Consider the following 20,087-nt stretch of genomic DNA (forward strand, 5'->3'; position numbering starts at 1 on the left):
TTGTTAACCGTTTTGAAAAGGCTAATAATGGTTCCTTTGGCTTAGCCTTTTTCCAAAATGTCACTTCAAACACATCCACTCTCCACTTGTCAAATCATTTGACATTTCATTCTCACTTCTTCCATTCCCATTTCATTTTCTCAATTTAACTTCAAACTTTACTTTTTTAAACATTAAATTCAAATTTGTTGTGTCAGTGACTTACAATGTTGTTCTTTTCTTTCTTGTCTTCTTTCTGCATAATTCATTTCTCTATAAATTCTGCTGCAATTTCTTCATGTTTTTGTATTTGAAAAAACACAAGTTGTTGCCTATAAGTTTTGTGTTGTTAAGAAAACCCTAAATTTGAGATTTGAAGAGAAGAAGCATTGTTGAAAAGGATGTTAAAATTAATATTGTTTTGATGTTGATGGGGCTAGAGGAGTTGGATAATTAGTGTTGATTTTACTTGCTTTAATGTACAAGTAAATATTTAGTAATGCTATTATTGTTGTTCTTTGTCAGCTATGACTCATGATAGCTACAAATCAAAAGTATAAAAGAAAAAAAGAGTTAGAAACCAAAAGCATTGTCAATTTATGATACAGATTCTTTGGGTAATCACAAACTTTATACTATCTCCGTTACAAGTTTATCAACTTTCAACAATTATAATTTGTGCTAAACTAGTTAAAATTACATTCAAATGTAATTAAAAAACATAAATTATTAAAAAAACAAAAAATTCCTCACATGACCTCAATCCTAATCTATTTTGAATATTATTAATTATTGAACCACTACATTGTAAACACAGTTTTGTTACGAGTCTTAAGCGGATTATAAAAAAAAGTTGTTTTTAAATTGAAACTTCAACTTACTAAAAAAAGTTATAAAAATTTATTAAATAAAAAAAAAATTAAATAATAATAATAATAAATTATTATATTGACTAAAGTAAATAAATATTTTTAAAACTAAAATAATTATTGATATCTAAAATAATTTTTATTATTAATAAATATTTTTATATTAGTATCTAATTAGTTATTAAATTTTTAACTACTAATTTTAAAATTTAAAATAATTAATAATTAATACTTTAGTAATTAATTACATATTCATTTAAAAATTAATATATAAATTGTATTAATAATGTAAAATAATTTAGATATTAATAATATTTTTAGTCTTTATAATAATATTTAATTTAATTAATATAGTAATTAATTATTTTTTAGTGAGATTTTTTTCAGTGTTGTCTGTTTTTTTATCTCTTGATATTTTTTTTAGTTTTCGATATTTAAGTCCTATTTTTCTGTATTTTTTATTATAATTTGAGTTAAAAATAAGCCACATATAAAAACTAAAGGATTAGAGAATGGTAAGCCAAGGGATAATAATGTTAAAACTTTACTACTACACTACTAGAAAAATATTAAATAAAAATTAATTTTAGAGATTAAAAATAATTAGTTGTTATAATAATTAAATTATATATTATTTTAGAAATTAATCTAAATAATTGGTAGTTAAAACCTTGATAGCTAATTAGATACCAATTTATAAACTAATAATAAAAACTAATTTAAAAATTAATAATTTTTCAGTCTTTAAAGTCTTTAATTTAGTTACTATAACAACTAATTATTTTTTTTCAATAAAATTGATTTTTTTAAATAATTTTCTTGTAGTGTTAAGTATATTTAAAGTTTAAGATTGTTTCCTATATTTTGAGTTGAGTTTTGTTATTGTGGGTAAAGTGAGTTGAGTATGGTAGTTTGAAAATTTAGAATATGGTGATGGGAGTGAAGTGATGAGAAATTGGGTAAGTCAAAGGGCAATAATATGATGAAGGACTAAGAAAATTTGTGGCTTAGAGTTCTCCATCTCACCCAACCAAATCAAATTGTCAAATCCTATTGAGTATTGAAGATTTCACCAAGTCAAAACTGGTTGACTTCTGATTGAAGAAAGAAAAGCAAAGAGAAAAATGTGGGTATTTTTGTGAAAGAGAATGAGAAGGTTTAGTAGTGGAATGTGATATTAATGAGAGAATTTGGTTAATGTGTCAATGTAAAAGCTTTTGAGTTGACCACAATAATATTCCACCACTACACTACAACCATTTTTTCTTTTCTTTTCTTTGTGGAGTTTTTGACTTTGCTTCTCCACCAAACTTCCAATTCCCATATGTGGATTTCCCATAGTTTCCCAATAACATCATAGTACATATCTACTCCTCATCTACCAAATATTATACACCAAAAATCTTACATTTTCTTCAATATATTCATAAATATTTTTATTATAACTTCAAGTTTCTCACTCACCCTTAATTTTTTTTATCAATATATGCTTATCTTCTTGGTAATAAGGTATCCAATTATGCCATTTGGACATCACACAAAAAAAAATGTAATTTCATCATATCATATGGTTTCATAATGCACTAAAATAGAAAAGTAATATACTTATAATGATCAAATAAAGAAATAATAATATTTATGAGAATTAAAAAAATGGAGGAATTAAATATATATAAAATAATTTATTCAAAAAAGCTATATTGAAAAAACATATTTAAAGAAGAGTATAGACTAGGTTAGATGACTATTGAAAACATTATTCAGAGTTTTCAAGAATAAAATAGATTTTTCAATAAATGCTAATAAAAGAAAGACTTCATGTATTTGAAGAGGAGATTAGAAATAATAGACTCCCAGCTAGTCTGTTATTCTTTATGAATAGGTATAATCTACCTATATATCGTTTTTGTTAATATATGGGTTTTGGTCTAGTCCCCCCATATTTTTGTATTTTCTTTCTTTTTTATTTTTTTTTAATAATATTGTTTTTCATGTGATGACAGATGATTATTGTTACTTGAGGTGTCAGCCTAGTTGAGATGTCAAGTGCATAGTGATGCCTAACATGAAAACTTTTTATAAAAAAAGAAGAGGAGATTAGAAGACAAGTACATTAGAAATTTTTTAATCTTTAGATGAAATTAAGAAAAGTTAGAAACTCATACTTTGAATTTGAGAGAATTTGGACGAAATACTTAAAGCTATAATGTCTTTTGAAACTTTAAAACTACCACGTGTCACTCCTAATCAAAAGATAAGGGACACAAAATGTATGGGTGGAAGATGAGATTAGTGGTTTACTTCTTGTTACAAGCTTGAAAAGTACAAAAGTTGAGAAAGAGATAAACGCAACATATCGATGCAATAATGAAGAAAAAAAATTAGAAACCTAAAAAATGTTGCATAATTAATTAAGTGACTACATAATTGATCATGTTTGTAATTTTTTTTAGTATTTTTTTAATGACTTCATAATTGATTGTGGATACCATAGAATTGATTACATAGGTCAACTAATGAATTATGAGTAAACTTTTATTTATTTTTTAATTTTTAAAATAAAATAAATAAATAAAATAATAATATATCACTACAACAAAATCATTAAATAGAAACCAATTTTAGAAAAAAAAATAATTAGGTGTTATTAACTAAATTAAATACTATTTTAGAGACTAAAAGAAATATAGGTACCTATATTTGTTTTTATTATTGATAAATAGTTTCTAAATCGGTATCTAATTAGATACTTATGTTTTAGCTACCAACCAACTTAGAAACTATTTATCAATAATAAAAATTAATTTATATATTAATAACTTTTTTTAGTTTCTAAAATAGTATCTAATTTAGTCACAATAGTAATTAATTGTTTTTTCTCTCAAAAGTTGGTTTCTATTTAATGATTTTCTAGTAGGGTATAAATAAAAACCAATTTTAGAGACAAAAAATAATTAATTGTTATATTGACTAAATTAGATACTATTTTAGAAACTAAAAAAAATATAGGTACCTATATTAGTTTTTATTGTTGATAAATAATTTCTAAATTGGTATCTAATTAGATACTTATATTTTAGCTACCAACTAATTTAGAAACTATTTATCAATAATAAAAACTAATTTAGGGATTAATAATTTCTTTAGTCTTTAAAATAGTATTTAATTTAATCACAATAGCAATTAATTATTTTTTCTCTCTAAATTTGGTTTCTATTTAATGATTTTCTAGTAGAATATAAATAGTAAAAACTAAAATAAAATAATATTATGATAAAAATACTTTCTTCTCGTTTTTTATTTATTTTTAATTCAAATAAATTTCATTTTCATTAATTCCTTAACTCTTTTGTTTTCACTCTCTCACTTTCCATCGTTCAATTCAAAACAAAACAATAAAATTCTGTAAATGGAATACTAAAATGTTTTTTATTCTAAAAGATATTGTATTTAATAATTTAAAGAAATACTGAATTATAAAATAAATATATTTAAGTTGTATTTTTCATATACAAAGTAAACATTTGTTTTAATGTAATGGTTGTTGTTGAGTTATATTTGTATGAAGTCATGGTCCAAATGTTTTGTTTTGTTTATTTGTCCTATTGTTTTGATGAAATGAATTTATTAGAAAAGAAATGATCCTTGATTAGTGAATGACATTATTAGTTTTTAGACAGAAAAGACAAAGGTTGTGGTGATGGTGAAGAGTGGACCAAAATGGTGTGATATGTGGATGAAGTTAGAGGAGAATGAAGCAGAAGAAATTTGCATCAATTGTTCTGCGATATGACTAATTAGCTGAATTGCATGAGTTGGTTGCTACCAACAAATCATCCATCTTCAACCTCAGTCAACTGGATTAGACATTGCCCAGCTTGAAAAGATGGACAATTTGACTAGAACAAACATCAACACTTCCTTTTCATTCAACACACAATCAAAACCTACTTTTCTATAGGCCTTACACTTCATGTTGGTTTGTCCCTATTTGTATTTGTCTGTATGAGTTTAGGGTTTAGGGTTTAAGGTTTAGAATAATTTATCATATCATAAATAAGTGATTATTATTTTTAAAAAATAATTTTTTTAGATTTATTTATTTTATTATAGTGATTGATTTCACTTTTTAAATAATATAAATATATAAAATATTGAATTAAAATTTAAATAATAAAAAAAATTTAATGTCTAACAAAATAAAATAAATATTAATAATAATTCAATGAGTCTGACAATGTATTAAAAAATAATGTAAATAAAGTTTTATAAAAAAAATTGACCACAACTAATTTTAATTTCAAAATCATAATATTTATCTTTAAAAGTGTCAAACTTATTTCACTTTATCAACAATATTCATCAACAATTCAAACATTAACTCAATTTTTTTTATATCATATTTCTACTATCTTCCATCTAAATATGTTAAAAAAAATACTTTCTATAACCTAAAATTAATTCTTTAATGTTTGAGAAATCCCTCACATGACTTGTTGTAACTTTTTATTTTTAATTTATACAAAAAATAATTTTAATTTATGAATAAACATGTTTTCTTTTTCTTTTTTGTTTCTTCCAAAATTAATTATGATTCTATTGAAGAGAACAATAAGAATGTTGTCACTGGTTTTCCTCTATGCAATTTAGCAAAGAATAAAGATTTGAAATCAAACACACTTAACAATTCCAATTTCCTCTTTTATCAACTTATTTTTTTTATAGAAGGCACTTTGATTAATTATTTTGTAAATTATCAATTAACACAATTTTATTTTATTTTATTACATCAATTAAATAAATAGAAAACTTTTAATTTTCACTCTATTTTTTAATTAAAATAATTTTACTTTTCACTTTATTTCCTTTCCTTCATTTTTCACTTCTATAAAAACAAAGTGTTAACCTTAATGTTAAATGATAAAATAATATTTATATATTCACTGTATGAACAAAAATAGCTTCCAAAAGTTGTCTTCAATAAATTAAAAACAAAGTGGATTAAAGATTAGGATGGAGAAAAAGAATTGAAAAGTAAATGAACTTTAAGAAAAAAAAAATTGATAGAAGGAAAATTTTAGTTCTCTTGGGATTTAAACTTAGGAAAGTTTTTTTTTTTATCTTTGATTTACATTTTGAAAAATCTCATTTCAAAAAATAATATTTTTCAGTAATTGTTTTTGGTTAAGTTTCTTACAAAACTATTCTTAAAACCCAGTAACAACTTAACTTAACTGATAATAAATAATATCATTACTTCAGGATATTAACTTTTAATTTATAAAGTTTTAAAAATTTATAATTAAAACATAACTTAAAGACCTGAAGACTACTCATAGTCCATCGAAGAGATTAATCATTGCTTAATTCTAGTACTATCACGATCCAAATATATTTTGTTTATTAAAGTTGGAATATTTTTTAAATTTTTATTTTTATTCAATTTATTCTTTACGTATAAAAAAATCACGATAGAAAGATAATAATTACAAATAAAATTAAAATTTTTTGCCTAGAATATCGTAAGTGTAGGTTCACTATTTTTGCCTAGAAACAATGTATATTTATTGAAGTTAACACAAACAATAGGTTCACTATTTATATAGTTAACATTAAATGCATGATGAATGCCATATGAAAAAAAATCAAATTATTTTTTCATTAAAATAATTAAATAGTACAAAAATAAGAAGATATTTCTTTTTAAATTCATAATATTCCTCTATTTATCAGTAAATACTAAAACTTTATATATACATTCACTTAGAACATAATATATTTTTATCAGGTGTTTTTCTCAAACGTATAGATCAAGGATTAATTTTTAATCACATATATTTTGTCCATAAAAAATATATTTTCTTTTAAAGGATAAAATTCTATTCAAAATTAAAAATACATGATGTAAAGAAAATTTTAGGAAGGTTAACCTATTTTTTTTTCTCTCTCAATGTCATAAGTAATTAAAATGATCCGACCCTTCAATATTTTTTTCAGTTTTTCAATTTTATACAATATTTAAATTTACTATAAGATATGCAAAAAAATTAATAATAAATACAGAGCATGAAAAGTATATAACTACTTAAGTAAAATAAATATAATTTATCTACAAATAAAAAAATTTAAGATTTTTTTAATAATTAAAAATATACAAATAATATTAAAAAATGTATATTATCATAATTTTTACTATGTAAAAGAGTAAAACATAAACTTATAAATTCTTATTATTTAAATGCATATAAAAGTTGAAATAAAGAATGTTTAGTTAAATGGAAATTTGAATAATATATAAAAATAAGAAATTAAAAATAAGAAATGAATATTTATAAAATAATATGATTGTATTGAGTGGGGTGAAAGGAAGAAGCAGAGAAAAGAGAAGTGATAAGTCAAATCGATGGTCTTCCAAATCATAAGACAGTCAGTGCCACTGGGATGTGCTGTCTCCATCCCATTTTTTATTCTTCATTTTCTCTCTCTTTTATAATGTTAAATTTTTAAAAAACATAACTTTATTTTATTTATTATTAATTTATGAATTTGATTACTAAAAATTTAATTTAATTTTCAAGAATCCAATTCTAATCCTTTTTTTTTATTTTTTATAAAAAAAACAATCAAATAAAAGAAGATGATAAAAACTTTAGGGTGGGTGAGTTTCAGACATGTATCACAAAAAAAAATGATAAAATTCTTACTTTTATTTTTGTTTTGGGATTTTGAAATAGTTAATTAAAATAATAATAATTTAATATAGGGAACTAATTAATAAAAAAAATTAGTATATGAAAATATAAATTTTAAAACAATGTAAATATTAGTAATTAATACTTATTATATGGATATAGTCCCACTAAAAAAATATCATTAAATATAAATTAATTTTAGATAAAAAAATAATTAGTTATTAACTAAATTATATATTATTTTAAATATTAAAAAAATATTATTATTTAAAGTAGTTTTTATTATAGTTAAAAAAAATTATAAACTAGTTTCTAAATTGTTTTTTAATTAGTTATCAATGTGTTAACTATCAATTATATACGCATGTGTTATGTGTGTAAACTGGTTTCTAAACTAAGTAATGATAATAAAAATAATTTAGTAAACTTTCCTGTGTGTATTTGCAAGTATGTGTTAATAATATGACATCACTTTTGTTAGATCATAAATTGTTTCATATAATAAAATTGTTTATATAACTACTTTAAATGTGTTATTTAGGTATAAAAATGACATTATATTTTATTTATGTTTATTAAAATTATCATGTGTGTATTAAGTGTGTTAATAATCGAAGTTTATATATACATGTGCATTGTCAGTGTGCGTGTGAGGATGTGAGTATGTGTGTGCACGTATGCATACACGCGCGTGTGCACATATTAATAATTATAATTTGACACCACTTTCATTAGATCATAAAATATTTTATTTAATACAATTATTTGTAGCGTTATTTATGTATAAAAATGATATTATATTTTATTTATGTTTATTAAAAATATCAAGTGTGTTAATAATGAAAGTTTATATAAAATGTGTATGTGTTGATATGTGTGTGCATGTATTAATAATCTACACCACTTTCAACCTACTTTAAAATTTAAAGAGTTGGTACCTAAAACCTAGATAGTTAAGTAGATATAAATTTAGAAATTATTTATCAATAATAGAATCTAATTTAGATATTAATAATATTTTAGTCTCTAAAATAATATCTAATTTTGTCAATATAACAACTAATTATTTTTTGTCTCTAAAAATGGTTTATATTTAATGATTTTCTTGTAGTGTTGTTATCTAAGTTAGTTTATATTATTAATAAATAATTTATAATTTTTGCTATCTAATTAGTTACCAAAGTTTTTTAGTATACAAGATAGTATCTAATTTAGTCAGTGAATAATTATTTTTTGTCTCTAAATTCTGTTGTTATTTAATAATTTTCTGATAGTGTACTAATTATTTAGATTATAAAGTTGATAGTTGTAGTTAATTAAATATCAATTTAGAAATTATTAATTAATAATAGAAATTATTTTCCGGATCAATATTGTTTTTTAGTTTTTAAACTAGTAAATAATTTAATCAATATATCAACTAGTTATTTTTTTTCTATTTATATATAATAATTTTCCTTTAGTGAATGTTTAAAAAAAATCAATTTTCTCCTCTTAAATTATCATTAACACTTAATTCACATAATAATATGTTTTCATAGATAGTAATCATGTACATTACTTGCATTACAATTTTTCAATTCTTTATATAAAAGAGTATATGATACTTAAAATATATCACATGCAAATCGATTATGGTATTACTGCTTACAAAATTTTTTTTGAGGTATATGCATAGTTGACATGTCAAACTTTTTTACTTTGCTCTTCAGCTTAATTTCTTTTTACCTTACCAATTTGTGCTTGCTTTTAGTGCAGTGCGTAAATTTGACAACCCTACATTTAGTCAATAAGAGATTAAAAGGTATGATTCATATAAATTATTTTTTCCTTTGAATGTATTTTCTAGACATAAAATCACTAAAACTAATAAAAAAAAATGCGTGGTGTAACTTTTTTAATCTGACTTGAACCAATTTTTGTGGTTTTAAAGCAATTTTACTAATATGTGTAGTAGTTTGATCTGTCTTGTGCATACAAATTATTCTTACTTTGGAATGTACGATCCTGTCTACGTCGTGTACGTATTTCCTTAAATGCGTAATTATACGTGACACTTAATAATACACATTATTTTTTTTTTATCGATAGTACACATTCATGCACAGAGGGAGCTAGCTAGGCATATTATTAGATGAAAAAAAAAAAGGAATTAATTTTTATAATGTTTTGGTTAATTTGAGAAGTGCTTTTTAAAACCCAGCCGCCCATAACAGCCACCCAAATTGCTCTCTCTCTCTAAAAGGGAAATATCTATGAAAGATACACACAACACACTGAAACAACACTTCTGTCTCTCCAGCAGAGAATCCCATAAAAACAACATCAATAACTGCAACAGTAGCATCATCGACCACAACAAAAACAACACCAACATCAAACAAAACAACCAACACCCTCACTCTCTTCTCCACTATTTCATCTCAATCACTCTTTCTTCTTTCATAGCCATAGATCATAGATAGGGACCAACCCTAAACTGTTCAAAACTCACTCACGCTTACTCATAACACACTCACACGCGCACACACTCATCGTCTTCATCGCCATGTCCCTCGAAGACTCTCTGAGATCTCTCTCCCTCGACTACCTCAACCTTCTCATCAATGGCCAGGCCTTCAGCGACGTCACTTTCCAGGTCGAGGGCCGTCTCGTCCACGCGCACCGCTGCATCTTGGCCGCGCGTAGCCTCTTCTTCCGGAAATTCTTCTGCGGCCCCGACTCTCCGCCCGGCCTCGACCCCGCCGCCGCCTCGCGAGCCGCGGCTGCCTCCGGAGCGCGCCCTCCCGGCGTGATCCCCGTGAACTCCGTCGGCTACGAGGTTTTCTTGCTGCTGCTGCAGTTCCTGTACAGCGGACAAGTCTCCATCGTGCCGCAGAAGCACGAGGCCAGACCCAATTGCGGCGAGCGAGGGTGCTGGCACACGCATTGCACCTCCGCCGTTGATCTCGCCCTCGACACCCTCGCCGCCGCCAGATACTTCGGCGTTGAACAACTTGCATTGCTCACTCAGGTTAATTCATTTCTCTCTCTCTCTCTCTCTCTGCTCCTGCGATTTAGGATGTCTAAACACTTCTATAGAGATCAAATATAACAAAACAAAGTTTGTTTCTCAGGTAAAAGTAGTTTACAGTTAGTTACCTCACGAAAAATTTCTGTATAAACGTTTTTGGAAAAGAAAAATTATAATTAACTCGTAAAATGATTTTTTAACTATTTTTCTCTCTTATGATTACTTCTTTCCATAAACATGCTCGTGTTTGCTTCTTTAATACCAGTCTTATGTTTTTCTCTGTCTGGGTTTTGGGAATTCGGACTGTTACTGCGTCTGGTCTTTGGAAACTGGGAAGGGCTATTTTCTGATATTTTATTTGATTTTTTCCTGCTTTATTTTATTTTATTCACTTTATAATTTTTAACACTCCCTTTTGATGATTCTACAAGATTGTTACCCATGATGAGTGATTGATGGAGAAAGTGATTTTTTTTTTGAGTCAGATTTGTGTGTTATTTTATATGATCTCATGGTACCTTACCTCTCTGAAGTGTGAGCAATCCTTGTTGACTTCAGCCACTGCATACATATCAGTAATTCCTGTGCTTGTTCCTTTGACTGTGTTCTTCGAAGGTTATTCATTGCATGCTGTCTTCTCTTTTGTTTGAAATTATTTTGGGAAAATTAAGGCAAAACATGGATTTATGTATGGTTATATTGATGAGTTAGTGTCTTGACACACTTGATTTCATGTAGTATATTTGAGAGACACTCTTGAGCCTTTATGATGCATATCAAATATTTCCCAAATTAAGATAATAAAATATACATCAATCTTGTCTTCCACACAGCCAGCACTCAAAATCATTCCCTTTCCTCATTTGGGTGAAAAGAGAAGAAGCTAACTAAAACGAAGAAAAGAGTTTGCTGCTCTTACATCACTTTAGCAAAATATCTATTCTTGGATTTTGTTCTCTTCCCACTATTCTTTTCATTTTGCAACCAAATCTCACGCTTTGCAAGGAGTGTTTAAATTTCCAAAACTCTTCTCACCAAACTCACTCACTGAACCACTATTTCCTCTGATAAAACTGCCATTTTTCTTCACCCTTGTCTGCCTCAAACATTACTTGTTCTAATGCTCTTTTTTTTTGTTACTTTCAGAACCAAATTACACAATGTTTCACCAAGTTAAACCTCTAGCTAAATCAAGAGCTTTGTAAGCAAGAAACTAAACAAAAATAAACGATGATTTCCTCTATTTCTTTGACACTTTCACTGCCAACCATATAATTATTTAAAGCTCACACATAATTTACTGAATATTTTTAATATCCTTCTGCTATTGAAGTTATAACATCAAGGATACTTTGTACAGTAAAATTTAACATTAATTATATGTTTGATTTAAAGGAAAGATAAAAAAAAGGGATGAAAATGAAGAAGAAATAAGTTGAGAGAAGAAAATAGATAAAGAAAATAAAGATTAAGATAAAGAAGAGAAGGCACCAGCCATTTTTTTTCTCCTCCTCTTCTCTTCTTCCTTCCTGAGACAAACAACAAAATTAATTATTTCTCATCCTCCCCACTCTAACAAACACGGGTTAATATTAGCATAATATATTTTCTGAAATTCTAAATAATCACATTGTAGATTAAAAGATAACAAGAAAAATCAAAATTAATTTATCCATAAGTAGAAATTAACTAATTCAGAAGTTAATGTGTAGAAACTCTCAAACTCTTCATACAGTTTCTCTATTTTTTAAACTTGTGCTTATATAAGCTAACTTCAAATGGGTAGGGCAGTTAATTTTTTTTTCTTGTTTCTCTCCTCTAAAAATGGTTATAGAGTTGTTTTTTTTTGCATTAATATAATAATAGGATAAGTAGAATTTCGGTTAAATAATTATTCAAAAATAAGATGAGTTAAATTTTGGTATAAACTCTTACTTACAGTTTGAAGTTGTTGATGGACAGAAACAACTTGCGAGCATGGTGGAGAAAGCCTCAATCGACGATGTGATGAAAGTGTTGATAGCATCTCGAAAGCAGGAAATGCAGCAGCTGTGGAGCACGTGCTCCCACCTGGTGGCCAAGTCAGGTCTTCCGCCGGAGGTGCTGGCCAAGCACCTCCCCATCGACGTCGTGGCCAAGATCGAGGAGCTCCGCCTCAAATCCTCCCTCGCGCGCCGCTCCATGCTGCCGCTCCGACACCCGCACCAGCACCCCGACCTGGGAGCCGCCGACATGGAGGACCAGAAAATCCGGCGGATGAGGCGCGCGCTCGACTCCTCCGACGTGGAGCTCGTGAAGCTCATGGTCATGGGGGAGGGCCTAAACCTGGACGAGGCGCTGGCGTTGCACTACGCCGTGGAGAGTTGCAGCAGGGAGGTGGTGAAGGCGCTGCTGGAGCTGGGCGCGGCGGACGTCAACTTCCCGGCCGGTCCGGCCGGGAAGACTCCTCTGCACGTGGCGGCGGAGATGGTGTCCCCGGAGATGGTGGCGGTGTTGCTGGACCACCACGCTGACCCGAATGTGCGAACGGTGGACGGCGTGACCCCGTTGGACATCCTCAGAACCCTAACCTCTGACTTCCTCTTCAAAGGGGCAGTTCCTGGTCTCACCCACATTGAGCCCAACAAGCTCAGGCTCTGCTTGGAGCTGGTGCAATCTGCAGCCCTCGTCTTGTCTCGTGAAGAAGGAAACAACAACAACCATGCTAACAACACCAACGACAACACTAACAACAGCAACACTTCTTCTGCTATCTATCCACCAATGAGCGAAGAGCACAGCAGCAGCAATTTGGACTCCAGACTGGTGTATCTCAACCTCGGCGCCACGCCGCAAATAGGTGACGATGATAACAACCAGAGGGAAGCCATGAACCGTCATGGCTCGCATGGCGGTGGATGTGACCCTTCAATGTACCATCACTCTCATGACTTCTAGTTCTAGTTTCTAGACCAGTACCTATTATTGTTATCATATATATATATAATATGTTTGAGCTAGAGTAGCTGGTTATATAGCTGGCTGGCTAGTGTCTACCTTCAAATTTCAACTTAAATTGGAAATATAATTAAACTTAATTTCAATTGCAATGGGTGCTAAAAAAGGAGAGAGAAGTAAAACTAATCATAGATCATAGATGAGTTCTAGTGTTGATTAGTGATATGGTTAGACAGTGATATGGTGGTTTAATTCTGTTATGGGGTCTGTGGCCTATGTTGGGTTTGTCTGTGTTTCTTTTTTGTAGGCTTTTCAAATGGTAGCAATGTGAAGTGCGGTTTCACAGGAGATGGGGATAAGCGACAAGGAGAATCTAATCACTGTAATCTTAATTTATTTTGCTGTAAAACGAAAGGGTGCATGGAGGAGACGCAGGTCAATCTTTTCACCTGTCAACTCCTTGTTTTTTTTATATAACACTAATGATGCTTAGCTAATATCACGGCCAATTCTTTTCTGATCCTTTAATTTGCCTTTTCTCATTCCAATTCTTCTCCCACCTCACCCCACTTTCTGCTAACCCAGATTATTTTTCTTTCTCTATTTTCTGCTTCAACCTCTCATGACTTCAACTAGGATTTTTTCAATGAGTAGTTTCATATATGCCTACCTTAAGAGATTAGTCATATATGGGTTGTGCCATGTTTTCTATTCACACTTTGTATGATTCTTTTTCTTCTTATATGTATGCCGATGGAAGAATTGATTTGTTAGTATAATTAGTTTTGGGGTGCATTGCTTTTCTTTTAAGCAAAAGGTGTGGCTGTGGATAAATTGATTGGTTGTCTTGCATGAATGCTACAATGAGTGTGACCACACATGTCAAGTTAAAATATTGGCACTATCTCCTTCCATGTAATCCTCTTTTTGTCCCCTTGCCTTTTGTAGGCTCTTCAGAATAAAATAAATATACTTTACAGCTAAAAGCAATTACATTAGTAGTAATGTCTTTTGTTGTTGCTAATTTTGGTCTAAGTTCATAATTAGCAGTGGGTCAGGGACATTCTTCAGTTTATTACTCCCTATTTAATTTCTTGCATGCACATACATAACCTATGCATCCCGGGTTTTGAGTACGTGTTCTTCTGAAACCAGTTTCAAACCCAAATTATCAGGTAATTAATACTTGAAAAATTGTGCAGCAAATTCATATATGTTATTTTACTTGTACTTATATTGGACTATACTTGACACTACCCTATTTGCCATAAATATGCAACTGTTCCAGTAATTTTGTTTATTGGAAAAATATTTGGTATACTTGAACAGTTGAACCATCACTTCTACTACTGATCCAACATGAACATATGTATGCATCTTCTCGTGATAAATGCTTAGATCAAATTAGTTTGGTAAGGTGAGAGAATAATTTGTCAAATATACTAGTCTTCACTATACATAAAAAGTGTGTTAATATTTATGTGTTGCATTTATCAGTGTCTCTACTTTCTCAGACTCTCTAGTGCATATGTTAGGTCTAGTTTCATTTAGCCAATAAATAGGGGAAGTTTGATGTTAATCAGTGTTTATAGATGTTTTTTTGAGTTGGAGAAAAGTATTATTTTAAGGAGTTGGGAGCAAACAGTATAACTGTAGTTGTACAGGGTTTGACAGAGATCTAAGACAGAAAAGTACATGACTTTAACTAAAACTAGGGCATTAATTGATCACTGCCATTAGCAGTTTGGTTTGGACTGTATACAAAAGCAGAGAAGTGACTACTCATTGGTATGCCTGAGATTTTGGTAATCATGATTCACCTGCTAGTTGCTTCTGTTTTTTAATATAAAAAAAGGTTACTAAATTAACCCTTTTGCAACTTCTCCACACCAGAAATGCATGGAAAACCTTGACATGAATCACTGGACAAGAAAACATAGATATACTAACATTTTAATAAGGTTTTCCTTTTGTTTTCCAATTCGTGCTTCATCTCCCCGTACAATCTTTTCCCTATCTGAAATCTTAGTCTTATCTCTTTTATTGTGATGGTCAAATCCACACCATGCAACAGTGGCACCTATCAGCACTGTTGTCACAGGCCTTTGAACTCCAAATTCATGTTTCCCAAAGTCAAGCTTGAGATAAGGAACAAGGGTTTCCAAAAACCATAACAATGGTGACAGAGAACTCCTCACTGCGATTCCACGCCATGAAGAGAATCCCATTTCTTGAAACCCATTTCTTGACTTACTATTAATAGGTATAAGTGGGAATGGGTGGTTTTTACCATGGGGTTCATGGTAGGGCTAAGGTTTAATATGATAAATCAAATTAAAATAAATTGTTTTTAAAATTTTAAACTCAATTGTCATTAGTTTATTTTAAAAAAATTGAAATAAAATTATCTCCAGAATAAATTAAATTTTAATTTATGGGATTGAAAAATATACTTTAAAATAACATGTTTATAGATAGAAATTTAAGTAATTAAAATAATTGAAACAAATTAAAACAATTTAATTTAATTTATTCATTATGATAAAGTTCAGTTTAACTCATTTAAATTATTATTATTATTGTATAATTTAGGATAATTTTATTGATCATTTTTCAAGTTAAATTTAATTTTAGAGTATTTAATTCATCTATATTTAAAACATTATAATAAAATTTAATATTATGACAATGTTGTTAATTGGGTGATTCACGGGGGAGGAAAATAGTACTAAACCTGATTCCCTTAAATAAGGTCTCGTGTTCAAATGGTGCAAATTTAAGAAAATTTAGCTTGGAGAAGAGATTTCACCATTTAAAATGGTGAAATGAATGCTTCATATCAATAATATTATTTAAAAAATATTAAAAATTTAAATTACAGTTATCATAAAAATGAGAGAATGTGTATAAGAGAGGTAACTTATTAAAGTTTTAAGTATATACTTAACTAATTTAAATTGACAAGACTTAGAGATTGTACTTGAATTTTTTAATTAAAATAATTTTTTATTTATTTAAAAGAACCAACTAATAGATAAAAGAGGTTAGTTGTTTTATAAAACTAACTTTATTAATAATATATATTACATTGGAAACTTAAAGAATGTAAATTTTTTTAATGTATTGTGGACAACACTAATTAGTAAACTTAAACTATTCTTATTAACGAAAATGAAAATGAAGTATTTCAATAAGTTTCTCCTTCCTAAAATTGTTATTATTACGAGAATATGTGCATCCGTATTTTTTATGTTTATTATTATTATATGTATATTTATATTTATTTAAATAAAATATAGATTTATATATATTCGTATGTATGAGAGAAACAGAGAGAGCATGAAAGTCATGTTATTGGGTTTCAAGACATTTGAGGAAGAAAAGAGATAAAGTGAGAAAGAGTGAAGACACAAAAAAAACGGTGATAAAATTCCAAAAATTCAAATTGATATTCTATATTCAAAACAGTTTCTAATAACTGTTTTAATATGTTTTAGAAAAAATAGAAAATGACGCAATGTTAAAAACTTATGTAAGTTAAGAGGAAGATCCTCTTTATATATAAGTACAGGTTAAACCTGAAGTATAAAATAATTGAAAGTATATATATAATAATATAACTTATAAATTAGTTAATTGTAATTTATTAAAAATTAAAAATTAATTCAAAATCTAGTGACAAAATATTGTTGGTTTAGCTTGCACATTTTAGAATAGTCTTTCAACCCTCAACGAAAATGAATTAATATTTATAATTTTAAAATTCACTGCTGTATTGTATATGTATGATGTAAATCTAACACTAGTTAAGAGTCTTGTTTCAAATTAAGTAGTTTAAGTATTAAGTATTTTAAGTAGATTAAGAATGATTCAATATTTTATATTTATAAATAATTCTTAATTTAATGAAACGAATAAATAAAAGAAAATGAAAGAATTATCATTTTGATAAAGAGAAATAAAAAACGAACTTGTCAAGAAGAGAGTGTGAGCACCGCCCCTAGATAGCAATGACTATAAAGGTATGGTTGCGAAAGATGAGATCAACCATAGGTTACCATTGCAAATCCAAGTTTTGAAAACTCAATCTTCCATAATGCAGCGAACATCTTTCCTATCTCATGCGAGAAAGATTGCATCAGAAATCATAGACTCAAAATTCTATTGGCAAATTTGGAGAAGCTTTGATGCCACATTTGTGATGAGAAGAATGAGTGATCCGTGAAGAAAAATGCAATATGAATGGAAAAGAATAAGTTGTATTGCTCATGGTTCACATCTCCATCCAGATCATCCATGCGAGGCATTCAAAGATGGTCGTCCGCCAAATGTTGTTGACAGATGTCTCCGTCATAGTTGCTACCATTCATTCCTATTATCTTACAAATAAAGAATAAGAAATCCAATGATAAAGAAGAATAACAATTATGATTTTTTAGAGACGAAGATATGGAAAAAAAAATTGCTTCACTTCGTACAAAAACATGTACGTTTAATAAACTACTCCATGTTTAAAATTAAAAATTGATAACACTTTTTTATGTTTTTTACAAAAATGATAAAATATTAGTTTTAAAAATAAAATAAAAATAGTTTTCAATTAATTATAATAATAATTAGTTATTTATTAAATACTTAAAAAAATATTGAAATATCTAAGATAAAATAATAAAATGGATAATAATATAAGGATAAAAATGATAGTAAAGTGATAAAAAAAAATTATATATAGATATATAGATTATATATAGATATAGATGCATGGTTAAATTTTTCTTTGCATATTTTTATTTTATTTTTTCCAATATATAACATGTATCTAGTAGTCCTTAGAATGCATGCAATTGTACAGGACATGTTCGGTATCTTGTCTACTCAGTACAAAAAAATCATTTAATTTATTAAAATTATATTTATTTAATTAGCTTTTCATCACACAAAGTTTGTGGTTTTCATCTATTATACGAGCTGGCCCATCAGCATATAACAAAATGAATGAGATGAACTAAGTATTTTAAGTGTAAGTGGCACGGATTAATATGCATAACTTTTAAATTTTTCTGATAAAAAATAAAATAAATATATATATATATATTATATTTTATTATTAAACTTTTTAATACACTAAATTCATAATTAACTATTATGTGTTGAATATGTAAATTATATGAGTTTTGTAAATTTACTATGACATTTGTAAATTACATTACATTTGTTACTATAGCATGACATTTGTATATATAACTATTAGATTATTTATGTGCATTTTCATTTGTATTCATATATAAATGATAAAAATAAAAAATGTAAATGCATGTATTTTTGCTAATATTTAATAATATTATTTAAATTTAATATAAATAATATAAATTTACTGTAGTTGTATACATTGTTTGTATATATGCTGAAAAACTAGCCACACCACAGCCAACATCTATGTCTTGCACTGTTCAACTAAGAAAATTTCCAAAGGAGCTCATGCTCATTTATTTTGGAGCATTAGAAAATTGTTAATGGTTAGAGATATGATTTGATTACACGGGATATATGATGTGATTTGCTAGGGAAATAATATTTTGTTCTTTATTATTGCATCTCGTATTCACTCACGATAAATAAGAATACTCATGTATTATAAATTATTTTGTATTATATTTTTTAAAATTTTAAATATTTCATTTGTTTGATGTAACAATTTCAAATTTTTAGATAATTTTTCATCAAAAAATATCGAAAATAATGTTTAAATTATAATAAACAATAAATATTAAATAAATCATTTTATTTTTATTTTTAATTAAATATAATGATAATTCTTTATGGTTTGATAATATTGTTTTTATAAATCTTCTGACAATATTACATAACTTATATTTTTTTTGAAAATATTAAAAAATATATATATAAATTTAATTAATTCTTATAAAAAAATATTTCTACATGTTTAAAAAATTTCTACGTGTTGAAAAAAACAAAAAAAAAAAAAAAAGTCTACAACAAACTGAATATTCTTAAACATTCTTGAATACTATCAAAGAAATAGTGTGTTAGTTCGGTATTTGACATGTACACAATTTGTGATCTGTAATGGTTATTGTATTAACATTGATTCTCAATGTAAGTTTTTTTTCATTAAATTTAGAGTTAATTAAAAAATAATTTAGTGTTGATAAGATTGCATAAAATCTGAATTTTAAAATAATATCAAATTTTGTATGTAGTTTTATACTTATTAAAATAAAAATTTATACCGAATATAATTAAAATTATATGGAATATAAAAACAATAAAATTATTTTATTTTAGAATAAATAAATTAATCACTCATAATTTTACGAAAGTCAAGAATGCACGATTGTACATGAGTTTATGAACATGAGGAAAGTTGGAATATTTCTCTAACTTCTTTCAAAGTTTCACCATCATCTCTTATATAAAAAAATATCTTACAGGACTTTTAGGGGAAAATAACATAGAGATTAAAAGTGGGTTATGAATATTTTATAAATTTAAATTAGATTTAAATTTAAATTTTTAATATTTTATTATAGTGCTTATTATGTTAAATATTGGATGTTAATTATTTGAATAGTGATT

The 20,087-nt window shown here is 27.3% G+C and overlaps 1 protein-coding gene across 4 annotated transcripts; it reads left to right on the forward strand.

Moving 5' to 3' along the window:
* The first annotated feature begins 9,760 nt into the window (after positions 1-9,760).
* BOP1 (Ankyrin repeat family protein / BTB/POZ domain-containing protein) lies at positions 9,761-14,018 on the forward strand. Of its 4 annotated transcripts, none has more exons than XM_068637921.2 (3): positions 9,761-10,553; positions 12,495-13,465; positions 13,798-14,018. In XM_068637921.2, exons 1-3 carry the CDS (start codon positions 10,089-10,091, stop codon positions 13,811-13,813), a joined length of 1,452 nt encoding a protein of 483 aa, XP_068494022.1. In that variant the 5' UTR covers positions 9,761-10,088; the 3' UTR covers positions 13,814-14,018. The 4 variants fall into 4 exon arrangements, with proteins under 4 accessions (XP_068494022.1, XP_068494021.1, XP_068494024.1 ...); XM_068637923.2 differs by having other exon boundaries at positions 9,762-10,553; positions 12,516-13,465; XM_068637920.2 differs by lacking the exon at positions 13,798-14,018 and having other exon boundaries at positions 12,495-13,569.
* Positions 14,019-20,087: the final 6,069 nt, after the last annotated feature.

The sequence above is a fragment of the Phaseolus vulgaris genome, chromosome 7, assembly GCF_051622355.1.
Source record: "Phaseolus vulgaris cultivar YP4 chromosome 7, ASM5162235v1, whole genome shotgun sequence".
Taxonomy (NCBI): Eukaryota; Viridiplantae; Streptophyta; class Magnoliopsida; order Fabales; family Fabaceae; genus Phaseolus; species Phaseolus vulgaris.

What these genes read in the sequence shown, in the direction of transcription:
- BOP1 (XM_068637920.2), top strand. Translation starts at nt 10,089, where the DNA reads ATGTCCCTCGAAGACTCTCTGAGATCTCTCTCCCTCGACTACCTCAAC. An exon ending in AACTTGCATTGCTCACTCAG is followed by an intron (nt 10,554 to 12,494) that starts GTTAATTCATTT and finishes TCTTACTTACAG; the next exon opens with TTTGAAGTTGTTGATGGACA.